The sequence below is a fragment of the Nelumbo nucifera genome, chromosome 3, assembly GCF_055504915.1.
Source record: "Nelumbo nucifera cultivar China Antique chromosome 3, China Antique-T2T, whole genome shotgun sequence".
Classification (NCBI taxonomy): domain Eukaryota; kingdom Viridiplantae; phylum Streptophyta; class Magnoliopsida; order Proteales; family Nelumbonaceae; genus Nelumbo; species Nelumbo nucifera.
The window spans coordinates 13,704,424-13,718,451 of NC_142651.1; the positions used below are offsets into that span (position 1 = coordinate 13,704,424).

The window sequence follows — 14,028 nt, forward strand, 5'->3', positions numbered from 1 at the left end:
AAAACTTTGCCCCGCAGTATGTTGCCACTTGGCAATTTCTAACCAGTGGTTGGTTTTGGCCTTATCAAGAATAGATCATTTTGATTCCAATTCCAAATGATTTCGATTCTAATTTTAGTTCCAACTCTGGTTGCAAACCAAATGGACCCTAAATGCCATTGGTAGCTAGGGGTGCAACTTGGGCAGGCCCAGCCCGAGCCCAAACTGGCCCAACTCGGAATTTTACATGGGCTGGGCTTGGATTTTTTGTCCTCGAGCTGGGCTCGAGCCCAAGAAATTGGGTTTTTTATTTTTTGGGCTGGGCTTGGGCCTAGCCCTTAGGTAGCCCGAGCCCAACCCAATTATATATATTTATACATATATATATATATATATTGCATACATATATACATATATATAACATTTGTATAAATATTTTGCATACATATTTATACATAAATATATGTATATATATTTGCATAAATACATTTATATATCTATAATTTTTGAATGAATTCATTGACCAACCCGAATACATCAAATTACAAGACGAACTGGACTCAGGTTGAAAAAATCAAACTTAACCTCAGGCTCGAACCGGGCTCAGGTCTTAAACCCAAACTTTAGGACCGGGCCTGGGTTGACCATAAATCCGGCCAAACGCGCCCGACTTGCACCCCTATTGGTAGCACTAGAAAACACGACATTTTCTCGGATAAGGCGAATGATTTTGAGGGACATCACATTCTAAATATTCTGTGACTAAAATAGCCTTCAACTTTAAGGTACCAATGATTTTGACTTTTGACTATTGAAAGCAATTTAAAAAAAAATAATAATGAAGCTATTGCATATGTATATTATATATATATATATTTGGTTAAAAAAGCTATTACATATGGAGGGGAAGTACTTTGGAAATTACACTGTCTGAGAAACGTCACATTCTAATATTCTAACGAGTAAAATAGCCTGCCTTCAACGTTTCGATGATTTTGACTTTTGAGTCGTGAAAGCAATTCAAAGAGAATAAATGAAGCTATGGTCCTTTGAGTCTTTATAGAAAGAGTCCTGAGTTTAGAAGGATAAATCATAAAAGCAGTTGGTCGTTAACAAGTTAACGACATACACATGCTTGCAGGGAGAAGAGTGAGACAAATTGAACAAACAACTACCACAAAACCTACGATTTACTTGAGCAGTCTGACGGGAAATTGTAGGTTTCATGTTAATTCCTCACTGTTACCAGTTCCATGACCAGAAAGCTTAACACCTAAGCTTTTCTCTTCTTCTTTTTCTTGTGTATTCTGAAAATCTGGCCTAGAGAGAAACCAAAACCAAGGGGAAGACATCAATGGCGGATTCATCCCATGGACCTGCGAGTTTCATGGTTCAGGCTAACGCCTTGCTCAGGAAGAACCTCACTTTCCAGGTCTTTTTTCGCATTCTGGATTAGTTGAACTTCGGTTTTGCAAGTTTTTGCTTGTTGAACTCTATTTTTGCCGCTTCTTCATTACCTTGTTTAATTCTCTCGAATGTTCTTAATTGGTTTCACTGACTCTTGTTTTCGAGATTCGTCACTTTAATTTCGAATTGGACCTGTCTGCTTAGTAATAATTGGTTTCATTTTTTTTACTAGTATAAAATATTAGGACTTATTTTCTTCTGTAACTCAATTGTTTTCTATGAGTATCATTCCAGGATTAGTTTTCTGCTTACATAATCTTATTGTAGACAAAAAAAGGTACAGTTCGGTTTTCAGGAAAAAACAAATCTAGGGAAAAAAATGTAACGCTGCAGGTGTCCCTGACTGGATAATTTTCTTTCTGCTTATCCTTCCTCTGACGAGACTTTCATTTGCTTGACCCCTGAAAGTTATTGGATCATCAGAAATCCCGGTTTTGGATTTGGAGGGGGGGGGGCGGTCCTTCTTCCGTTTCTTTTATTTTTATCATTTTTAAGTTTCAGTTTCATGAACTGGGATACGGTGCACCTAATTTCTGTACGGGATCAAATGAAATAGGAACCTCTTTGAAACTGGATTTCAATTTGATGCATTTTTTGATACATTTTTCACAGAGATATTAATCTTACCAGAATCTTCTACTTTTGCAGAAACGAAACCTCAGGACAAATATCAGGCTCATAGCATTCCCATTTTTCCTCTGTTTGCTACTAGTTCTCATCCAACATTTGGTGGATAATGAGCTGGATAAGCCCAAGAACAAGTGTGGCTGCTCTTGTGTTGACACAAGGTGTGAGACAAAAGTGTGTGGGATTGAGTACTCGACTTTGGATCAAGCCTTCACTTGTCCTGTTCCCCATCCTGTGAATTGGCCACCTTTTCTGCAAATTCCAGCTCCAGAATTTCGTGCTTCTAGAACTGATTTTACTCCATTTTTAGACTTGCCAGATGACTCCTGCAAAATGACAGGATCTTGTCCCGTAACTATAATTCTCACTGGGGGTAATCAATCTCTAGGGCAAAGTATGTTTCCCTCTCTCTCTCTCTCTCTCTCTCTCTCTCTCTCTCCATGTCTACCTTGTTTTATACTTTTATTTTGCTTTTCTATTGACTATCAGATTGAGGAGTTAAAAAAGAATCATGTGATTAGATCCTAACCTGTTAACTTCTTACAGGCTTGGCAGGGAATTTATTCATGGGTGCTTTCTCTCCAAATTCCTCTCATATATTTTCTAGTTTAACCAGTGTTCTCCTGGTCAGTTTTCTCCTATTTTGTTAACCCATATTTGCTAATTAGGTAGAAAGCCTTTCAGGGTTCATGGGTACTTTCTTATGCCAATATGATATATATCTTTCAGGGTTCATACTCAGAGCCAAAAATCACCAATTTTCTTGAACCAGCCTTTTTCTCAGGCCTTCCAGTCTATATCATTCAACCTCAGTGTGCACCAAACTTTTCACTTTCTGTTCCGGACCCGATAGCATCTGAGACAAGGCAACAAGGTATAAATATTTTTTGTCCACCAATCCGTGATTACATTAATTTGTTGCTTTCTCCAGAATATCTCATGTCTACATTCCATGTTTGGTGTATGCCATAACTATCTTAGAATGCATCTTTGGTGTCTCTTGAAGGGAATCCAAGTTATGCACTTGGATCTGCTGGTTACCTGAGTGGGATCTATTGCTGCCTTGCTGGATCCAATAGGACCACACCTTCAAGCGCGTAAGTAGAAACTTCTGTATGAATCCAATATGAAATCTGCATTTACGTGCTCAAAGGTTAATTCCTATTGGGGTCCAGCAATAGATCCCACTAATAGGTAACTAGCAGTTACAGTTGTAAACATAAATATTGAAGGGGCGATTACTTGGTGTTAATGGTAAAATCTTGTTCTGTCAAGTGTGAGAATGCTGGTTCAAGTCTGAGAGTGGCCACTTTATGCAAAAAAAAAAAAAATCCAAATTGTAGGACCATATCCAATACACCCTCCCAGGACCCCAGATAGCTTGGGACCAACATTGGGTAATGGCCTTTTACACAAATTTCGAAGGATGATCAAAGGAAAGGGCTGGCAAATGGTAAAATCAGAAAGCCTATTGATCATATATCTTAGGTAATGTACCTGGTCAATTTTTTTTTTCTATTGGAGATCCCCATGGTGGGATCCAATCTGCTGTGGAGTCACACTCCTGCATGTATGCCTTGGATACTGTGTTATAGTTGATGATTTTTGTCTTGTAATAGAAGGGTGAAACAGGAAAATAAAACAAACAAACAAGGGAATCTCCCCAGCCACTGTTTTGATGACCAGGCATTTAGGAGGGGGTTTAGCTTCCCACCCAAATGGTATGCATCCATACATTGATCATGTAGTGATATTTTCACTATATATTTATTCCTAATTGTTAATGAATTAGGAAAACTCCATCATCTCAAGAAACCTAATGTGATGACTCTCTCTCTCGTAATATTGTTCAAGGTTTCCTGTACTGAACTGTTTCTTTCTTTCTTTCTTTCTTCTTCTTTTCTTTCATGGATTTAGAGGTAAGATGTGTGCAAGGTTTACATTTATGGCGTAATAGTTCTTCAGAGGTAAATGATGAGTTATATAAGGGTTACCAACAAGGGAATTCAGAGAGGAAGATTAATGAGTTTGTTGCAGGTTTGTCTGCTTGATCTTCTTGTCTTTTTCATTTTTTTAATTAAAATTTTTACTCTGGGAGGTCAACATATAATTCAAAATTTCCTGGCAGCTTATGATTTCTTGGACACAAATGAACATAATTTCAATGTAAGCATATGGTACAACTCAACCTACAAGAATGACAATGGAAATCCTCCTAATTTGGTGCGCGTTCCACGCTCAGTGAATATGGTACATGTCCTGGACTTTGTAATCTTACTGTTCATCTGGTTAAGATCTTTTTTTTTTATTATTTTTTAAAATTTTCATGCTCACTGTGTTCAGGAAGTTGTTTTAGTTGGAACTTTGATCTCTGGTTCATATTAGTCTGACTTTAATTTCTCATGTTGGATTTAAGTCGTCACTTGATGTGTAGGCCTATTTTCTGTATGATAAAATTGTGGTTTTTTTTTTTCTGAAAAGAATAGAAATGTACTAAACACAACGGTGGGGGGGGGGTATGTCCCCAAAATTCATCAGAACAAATAAGAAGAAAAGGGGGAAGAGATGAGATGCTAAAAGAATAGAAAGAGCTTCGCAAGCAAGCCAGTCAGCTGCCCAATTAGCTTCTCTAAAAACCTGTAGATACTAAAGACCCCCTTCAATCAGATCTCTCCTCCATAGGCAGCTTGAGATAATACCTTTCAGCTTCCAAGGAATATCCACCTTTCTTTTGAGGCAGGAGATAACAAGAGACGAAACATCCTCAATGATGATAGGAAACTCCCTGTAGTTTGTGGCTTGGATGTGGGCTTTACATGCAGCCCATGCTTCGGCCTGGTTGATAGAGCAGGTACCAAGTTTACAAGCTTTGACTGTTAGTACCTGACCAAGATGGTCCCGGACAATATTGGCCGCTGAACATTTTCCATCACTATTGTGAGAGGCATTAAAATTTATTTTAATATAGCCATATTTTGGAGCGTTCCAACTAATTTATTTCCAAATTTTGCAAGATGTTGTAGAGGTACTAAATTAACTCCCATCAAAATTTTCCATAAACATGTTGAGAGCTCTATCTAAAATTATTGGAATGGGAGTAGTAACATCATTAAAGGTTTGGAGTTCCTATTTTTCCAGACAACCCAGAGAACAAAAGCCAGTTTTTCCTTTATGAACAGAGTTTTGTTTTCTTTTTTAATGCACATTCTTGTCCACCAATCACTTAGATTTTCATTTTCATTTGGGCCCTCCAAGGGTGTGTTTAAAGTAAGACAAACTTGCTTTGTGTGTTCACAACTTTTAAAAATATGTTTAGTATCTTCCTCAAATCCACAAAAACTACAAGAGCCATCAATATTAAATCCTCTTTTCCTCAAATGGATTTTAATAGGCAGTCTATTATTAAGTAGAAAAAATAGAAATAACTTAATCTTTGGAGGGCATTTCATGTTCCAAATGTTATTCAGCCAATTGAAGTTGCCAATTGGTTTTGCAATAGAGGAACATTTGAGCAAATAAGCTGTTTTTATAGAAAAGGTCCCCTTAGGATTGCACCCCCAAACCATTCTGTCCTCTATGTAGTTAGGGGCAATATGAATAGTCTTAATGTCTTGCCAAGCATTTTCAGAGACCTCAGCTTTAATTTTGTCCTCCTTCCAACAATCCCTCTCAAAATCTATCATTTCTACTACTTTAATATTAATATTTGTGATATTTCCATGGTTCAAAGTTTTAGTTAGAGGTTTGTCATATACCCAATTATCCAACCAGAAGATTATAGTACTTCCATCACCCACTTGCCAACGAGATCCCATTTTAATGAGATCTCTAGCGAGGAGGATGCCTCTCCAAGCCCAAGAGATCCCCTTTTTAATTTTGATGTTCAAAAAGTTTTCCCTTCTCAAATATTTGCTCTTAATAACTTTCACCCACAAGTTATTTTCCTCATTCAGAATCCTCCACCCTAACTTATCAAAACTAGCCTCATTGACCTAGTGGAGTCTTCTTATTCCCATACCTCCCCACCTTTTGGAATTGCAGGTTTTTCCCAATTCATCAAGTGGAGGGATTTCTTACCATTAGTATTGTCCCAAAGAAAATATCTTTGAATTTTATCCAACTCATCTATAGCATTTTTGGGGATTTTAAAGGAACTCATTATATATTGAGGCATCATGTTTGTTGTTGAATTGATGAGGGTTAATCTACTTGCAGTTGATAGAGAATGTTTTTTCCAATTTGCCAATTTATTCATCATTTTCTCTTTGATCTGAGTAAATGTGTTCTTTGTAACTCTTTTGGTGATAATGGGGGCCCCTACATAAGAATTAGATTTAGCCTCCAAAGGGATTTTGAGCATTTTATAGAGCATCTTCTAGAATCTATGAGGAGTATTCGTTGAGAAACAAACTACAAATTTGTTAAAATTTGGACATTGGCCTGAGGCCTTTGCATAGTTTGTCTAGTCTAGAAGCTGAAGTGAAGAGAAAAGAGAAGAGAGAAAGAGAGAGGAGAAAGGAGAGATTTGAGAGCAAGAATTATTGCTGGCGGTGCTAGCTTTTTGGTATTTATATTAGGGTGGCCAGAACATAACATAAAGAAAAACAACTTATAAACAGCCTTTTAATACTCCCCCTCAAGTTGGGACATAGATGTCAATTATGCCCAACTTGTCACATAGATCATTGTGCTACAAATGATGTAACCCTTTTGTGAAGATGTCCGCAAGTTGATCTTCAGACTTTACATATACACTTCCCCTTTGACAACCTTTTCTCTGATAAAATGCTTGTCTACCTCAATGTGCTTGGTTCTATCATGCAGTAGTGGGTTGGAAACAATGTTTATGGCTGCCTTGTTGTCACAGTATAAAGTCATAGGTCCATCAACTATAAATCCTAGCTCACTCAATAGATTTTTTAGCCACATTATTTCAGCCACTCCATGAGACATTGCTCTATATTTAGCTTTAGCACTAGACGTAACCACCACATTCTTTCTTTTTGCTTCTCCAAGTGACTGGATTTCCTCCCACAAAGGTATAGTAGCCGTTGGTAGACTTTCTATTATCCAGTGATCCTGCCCAATTTGCATCAATATACACTTCAACCTTCAAATGTCCGTGCTTTTGGAACAATAAACCTGCACCTGGAAATTTCTTAAGATATCTGAGAATTCTTTCAGCTGCTTCAAGGTGGGTGGTCTTAGGGGCATGCATGAATTGACTAAGAACACCCACTGCATAAATAATGTCTGGCCGAGTCATGCAGAGATATAGCAGTCTTCCTACAAGCCTCTGAAATTGCTTCACATCTTTGATGAATTCACCTGGACAATCACTTAATTTGTGATTAGGATCAATAGGAGAACCAACGGGTTTCACTCCCAACTTTCTTGTATCCTTTAATAGATCTAGGACATACTTTCTCTGAGAAATGAAGATACCTTTTGTGAGTAGGCAACTTCAATTCCAAGGAAGTATCTCAAAAGACCTAGATCTTTCACCTCAAACCGAGTAGCAAGAAATCCCTTCAATCTTTGAATTTCATCTTTCCAATCACTAGTGATAACTACATCATCAACATACACTATTAGGGCTGCAATTTTCCCTTCCCCTCTTTTCACAAACAATGCATGATCAGATTGACATTTCTTGTAGCCTTTTTGTTGTACAACACTTGGAATCTGCTGAACCAAGTTCTTGGTGATTGTTTCAGACCTTTTTTTTTTAACCCGCATACCCTTTGTTCATTACCTTGAGCCCAGAAACCAGGGGGTTGTACCATGTACACTTCTTCTTCAAGACCACCATTTAGAAATGCATTCTTGATATCCAATTGGTGAAGGTCCTAATTGAAGTTAGCAGCTAAAGAGAAGAGAACCCTATGGAGTTCATCTTAGCAACTAGTGCAAAAGTTTCTGCATAATCCACCCCATACACTTGAGTGAACCCTTTTGCCACTAGACGAGCTTTATACCTTTCCATTGTTCCATCGGCCCAATGTTTCACTGTAAATACCCATTTACATCCAATTGGTTCTTTTCCCTTAGGAAGATCCACCAATTCCTATGTACCATTTTTATGTAATGCATTAATTTCTTCCTTCATTGCATCTGTCCATTAAAGCACCAAGAGAGCTGCTGCCACATTCTTTGGAGTAGGAATAGGAACACTGTCAATGGAAGAGAGGAATGCCCGAAAGGAAGGTGATATGTTTTCATAGGAAAAAAAATGGGAAATGGGGTGCTTAGTGCTGCAAGACCTAACACCCTTCTGGTGAGCAATAGGAAGGTCAAGATCATCAACATTGGAGGTATCAATAACAATAGGGCCAGAAATATCAATGGTACAACTTCTAGATGCTCTACAGCCCTTGAACTTGGTTGGCCTTTGTGACGACGACAGAAAACACGAAAGAGAGGAGGATTAGGTAGAGGGAGCTGAATCTGAGGTAGAGGAGGATTCTGAACCTGTTTGTCCTCATGCCTACACTCCCCCCTGAGGAGAAATAGGAAAGAAAGGTTCACTCTCAAAAAAGGAGACATCCATGGAAACATGATATTTTCGAGAGACGGAATCAAAGCACCGGTACCCCTTTTGATTTGTAGGGTACCCCAAGAAGATGCAAGGAATAGCATGAGGATCCAATTTCCCACGAGTGGGTGACATGTTTTGAACAAAGCAACGACAACCAAAGACACGAGAGGAATAGACAAAAGAGGAGCCTTGGGAAGCAAAAGCTGATGTGGGGCTTTGTACTCTAACCATCGAGAGGGCATACGGTTAATGAGATAAGTAGCACAAATGATAGCTTCTAGCCAAAAACATTTGGGGACATTCATATGAATCAATAATCCTCGAGCTACTTCAAGAAGATGGTGGTTCTTTCTTTCAGCAGCACCATTTTGTTGTGGTGTTCGGGCACGAGAGCTACGGTGGAGTGATCCACGTGAAGCAAAGAACTCCGTGAGATCATTATGGAAGTATTCTTTAACATTATCATATTAGAAGATTTGGGTTTCGGTTTGAAATTGGGTGAAAATCATTATTTGGAAATCTTGGATAATTTTTGGTACTTCATCCCTAGTTCGCATGGGATATTCCCATGTGTACCTGGAATAGTCATCAATAAAGGTAATAGAATACTTGTAGCCACTTTCAGATGATAAAGTAACTGGGCCCCAAACATCAGAGTGAACAATATGAAAAGGACATTCAGATTTATTATTCTTTGAAGAAAAATGAGTTCTACAATGTTTACTCAATTGACAAGTTTGACATATCAACTTTGACATTGACATTGACTTAAACAACTCTGGAAAAACAATCTTTAAGGAAGCAAAGGATAAATGACCAAGATGACTGTGCCATAAATAGGCCCGACTCTTACTAGATTGACTCTTAGACTCTGTGACTGCAAGACCAGCCTTATTCTCCAGCAAGTAGACACCATCCACCATACATCCTTGTAGAGATAGTTGATAAGCTGTTAGTGTTTGTGGGGTTTCAACCCCACATTTTATACCTACTGATTATTTTATTTTTTATTTGGAATAATTAGGCCGGCTGGGCCTTGTTTGCCTTTCTTTCATTTGTTTTAAGTAAGGGTATTATGGTAATTAGTCATTGTAATAGATTACAATATAAATACATCTTAGTGGGTGGCTAGAAATATAATTCAGCCGAACCTTTTCTTTCCTACTTCTTCTCTTCCTCTCTCCCTTCCTCTTTGTTGTCAGTTGTTTATGTATTCAGATTTAGTACCATAAGGGTACTGTTGTAATTTCTCCTCTATTTATATTGTTCGACTGTACTAGTATAAATAATAAAATCATTCTTTCGCCCCCTAAGTTCTGGAGGGCTTTCAGTCACTCGACTCATCTCTCTTCTCTCTTCTCCTCTCCTCTCTTCACTTGCTCTTGCTCAACATGGTATTAGAGCAAGTCGTCCAGGCTTGAAGGGTGGTGTCAAGCTAACTACTGTTGCATCCAGTGCTGTCTCCAATCGAACTCCTGATCTGGTGAAGTCAGTTCGACCCAGAAGTTACAGAGTCTTTTTGTCTTCAAGCCCAGAAATTGCTCCTCCTGTCTGCTCGACTGTAGAGAGACTATTGTTTGCAGTTCGTAGAGGGTGTTCTATCTTCAAAAATTGCTCATCTTCTGTTCGGCTGCCTATTGTTTGAGGATTTGTAGAAGGAGCTCTGGTTTACAGTCAAGGAGTTCTGGTTTACCATAAGGGAGACTATCATCTGAAACTAAAAGAGGTACTATCCTCCTTGTCTGTTCGGATGCCTATTGTTTGCTGAACTGTTTGATGACTGTTCGGCTACCCTACTGTTGTCTGTTCGACTGATGAACTGATGAACTGTTTGATGCCTATTGTTTGTGGACTATCATCCTTGTCTGTTCGGAGGCCTATTGTTTTCTGAACTGTTTGATGACTGTTCGGCTACCCTACTGTTGTCCGTTCGACTGATGAACTGTTTGGCTGCCCTACTGTTAAGCGACTATATTCCTTAACACAGTAACTGTATTCAAAGTTTTTTGTTGTTAGTATTGTGGACTGTTGATGGTCTGTTTTAGCCGACTAATTGTCTGCTCAACATCAATCTTATTAAGCCCTACTAAGTAGGTCATTCAGACCTGTTCTTGTACTGCAACAACAATGCTCTTTCTTTTGTTCTCAGTGAAACCGGTGGTCAGAAGGACCTATCTCTGAAATAGTCTTGTACGGCTGTGCCTTTTTTGGTTGCTGTTTCAACTTTTTATTCAGATATCATGGGCAATGAAGATTCAGCCACATCTGGAGTTTCCTCAATGCTTAATGGAATGGGTGGGGGTGACCTATCCTTTCCCATGGCTGTTGTCCCTCTTGATGGTTTAAATTACCTGGAGTGGTCAAGAGGGATCAAATTATACATCACTGCAAGGGGGAAGATAGGCTATATTAATGGGAGGATAAAAGAACCATCCTCCGGGAGTGCTGAATATGATAGATAGAATCAGGAGAACAGTATTGTTATGTCCTGGCTCTTGGTGTCCATGCAACCTCAAATCAGGAAGAATTTCATGTGGGCTGAAACAACGAATGAAATCTGGGAACAAGCAAAGTCTACATATTCAGAATTGCGACACTATGCCAAAATTTATCAACTGCAAGTGTGGCCGAACGGAAGAACCGACATCTCCTTGAAGTGGCTCGAGGTTTACTACTTCATATGAATGTTCCCAAACGGTTTTGGCTTGAAGCTGTTCTTTGTTCCACTTACCTTATAAACCGTATGCCCTCTCGTCGGTTAGAGTACAAAGCCCCACATCAACTTCTCTTTCCTAAGGCTCCCCTTCTTTCTATTCCTCCTCGTGTCTTTGGTTGCCGGTGTTTTGTCCAAAATCTGTCTCCCACCCGTGGGAAATTGGATTCTCGTGCTATCCCTTGCATATTTCTTGGTTACTCCTTCACTCAAAAGGGATACTGTTGTTTTGATCCTGTTTCTCGTAAATTCTATGTCTCCATGGATGTTTCTTTCTTTGAAGATGAGCCTTTTTATCCTGTTTCTCCTCAGGGGGAGTGTAGGCATGAGGAGAAACTGGTTCAGCTTCCCTCTCTCCCTGACCCTCCACCTTTTCGTGTTTTTTCTCGTCGTCGCAAAGGCCAACCAAATTCAAGAGCTGTAGAGAATCCGGAAGCTGTACCTCCAGTGCCACCAGACTCCTCGGGGGAGGATCATACTCACTCAGGTATTTTGGCTCCCAATGATGTCCTTGAATCTATTGAAAATGATTCCTCTACTGCTAATGATCTTGACCGTCCTATTGCTCACAGGAAGGGTGTTAGATTGTGCACCACTAAACATCCCATTTCCAACTTTGTCTCCTATGAGAACATTTCATCCTCATTCCGTGCCTTCCTTACCTCTATGGACAGTGTCCCTATCCCTAAGAATGTGGCAGAAGCTCTTTTAGTTCCTGAATGGACAAATGCCATGAGGGAAGAAATTAATGCCCTTCACAAAAATGGCACATGGGAACTTGTTGATCTTCCTAAGGGAAAGGTTCCAGTTGGATGTAAATGGGTGTTCACAGTCAAGCATAAGGCTGATGGAACAGTGGAAAGGTATAAAGCTCGCTTAGTGGCAAAGGGATTTACTCAAGTGTATGGAGTTGATTATGCAGAAACTTTTGCCCCCGTTGCCAAGATGAATTCCATTAGAGTCCTTTTCTCTCTTGCGGCTAATCTGGATTGGGTTTTACACCAGCTGGACATCAAGAATGCATTCTTGAATGGTGACCTTGAAGAGGAAGTGTGCATGATTCAACCTCCTGGTTTTCTAGCCCAAGGCAATGAACAGAAAGTGTGCAAGTTGAAGAAGTCCTTATACGGGATGAAACAATCACCAAGAGCTTGGTTCAGCAGATTCCATGTGGCAGTTCAGCAGAAAGGATACAGGCAATGTCAATCAGATCACACACTGTTTGTGAAAAAAGGAGAAGGTAAAATTGCTGCTCTAATTGTATATGTGGATGACATAATTGTTACTGGTGATTGGGAGGATGAAATTCAGAAATTGAAACTTTTTCTTGCCACTCAGTTTGAAGTGAAGGATCTAGGACTTGCCAGATACTTCCTTGGAATTGAAGTTGCCCGATCAAAGAAGGGTATCTTCATTTCTCAAAGGAAATACGTCCTAGATTTACTTCAGAACACTGGAAAGATGGGGGTGAAGCCAGTTGACTCTCCCATCGACCCCAACCATAAATTAGGTGACAACTGTGGTGAATCACTCAAGGATGTGAAACAGTTTCAGAGACTTGTAGGGAGATTGTTATACCTTTCTATGACTCGCCCAGACATTGCATATGCTGTTGGTGTCCTCAGTTAGTTCATGCATTCTCCTAGGTCTTCTCATCTTGAAGCAGCAGAGAGAATCCTCCGATATCTAAAAAAGTATCTGGGTACTGGTTTGTTGTTTCAAAAGCACGGACATTTGAAAGTTGAAGTTTATACAGATGCAGATTGGGCTGGATCCCAAAGTGACAGAAAGTCTACCAGTGGCTACTGCACCTTTATAGGAGGGAACCTTGTTACATGGAAGAGTAAAAAGCAAAATGTGGTAGCTAGATCTAGTGCTGAAGCTGAATATCGTGCTATGGCCCACGGGGTTGCTGAAGGCATGTGGATAAAGAATTTGTTGGGGGAGTTGGGTTTCCCAGTGACCAAACCTATAACTCTATTTTGTGATAACAAAGCAGCTATAAGCATTGCTGCCAATCCGGTGCTACATGATAGAACAAAGCACATCGAAGTTGACAAGCATTTTATCAGAGAGAAAGTTATCATAGGCGAAGTGTGTACCCCCTATGTCACTTCTGAGAACCAGCTTGCAGACATCTTTACAAAGGGTTTAAACCTTTCCAGACATCATGATCTTTGTGACAAGTTGGGCATGATTGATATCTATGCTCCAACTTGAGGGGGAGTGTTGTCAGTTGTTTATGTATTCAGATTTAGTACCATAAGGGTACTGTTGTAATTTCTCCTCTGTTTATATTGTTCGACTGTACTAGTATAAATAATAAAATCATTCTTTCGCCCCCTAAGTTCTGGAGGGCTTTCAGTCACTCGACTCATCTCTCTTCTCTCTTCTCCTCTCCTCTCTTCACTTGCTCTTGCTCAACACTCTTCTATTCGTGACCCTTCTTTCTCTTTCTTTTCTACCTTTTTAAATCAGAAAACAACTATTTGCTGGTTTAATTTATTCAAGTTGGTACCAGAGCCAAAACTAGAGCAGTTTAGGGCTCTCATGTGAGCCTAATCTAGTCGGCAGCATGAGAAGTTATTGAATCTGAAGTATTGCATCTTCGCCTGATTCTTGGAGGATCACTAGAGATTCGAATTGTGCCCAAGGGGTTACACGACCTTTGGAGAGTGCCCGGTGACCAGGAAGAGTCAGAGAA

At 39.5% G+C, this 14,028-nt stretch overlaps 1 protein-coding gene across 3 annotated transcripts in view; it reads left to right on the forward strand.

Annotated features, from left to right (window-relative positions):
- Nucleotides 1-1,066: 1,066 nt before the first annotated feature.
- LOC104597061 (ABC transporter A family member 7-like) overlaps nt 1,067-14,028 on the forward strand; it is a 33,863-nt gene continuing 20,901 nt past the window's right edge. For 2 of the 3 annotated variants that reach the window (XM_010258454.3, XM_088899527.1), the window contains exons 1-6: nt 1,067-1,411; nt 2,095-2,467; nt 2,620-2,699; nt 2,803-2,947; nt 3,991-4,110; nt 4,202-4,323. In XM_010258454.3, the coding sequence (XP_010256756.1) occupies nt 1,334-1,411; nt 2,095-2,467; nt 2,620-2,699; nt 2,803-2,947; nt 3,991-4,110; nt 4,202-4,323 (918 nt within the window). In that variant the 5' untranslated portion in view covers nt 1,067-1,333. Of the gene's footprint in view, nt 1,412-1,822; nt 1,982-2,094; nt 2,468-2,619; nt 2,700-2,802; nt 2,948-3,990; nt 4,111-4,201; nt 4,324-14,028 lie in introns of those variants that run through there. The other variant, XM_010258463.3, reaches the window with a different exon arrangement.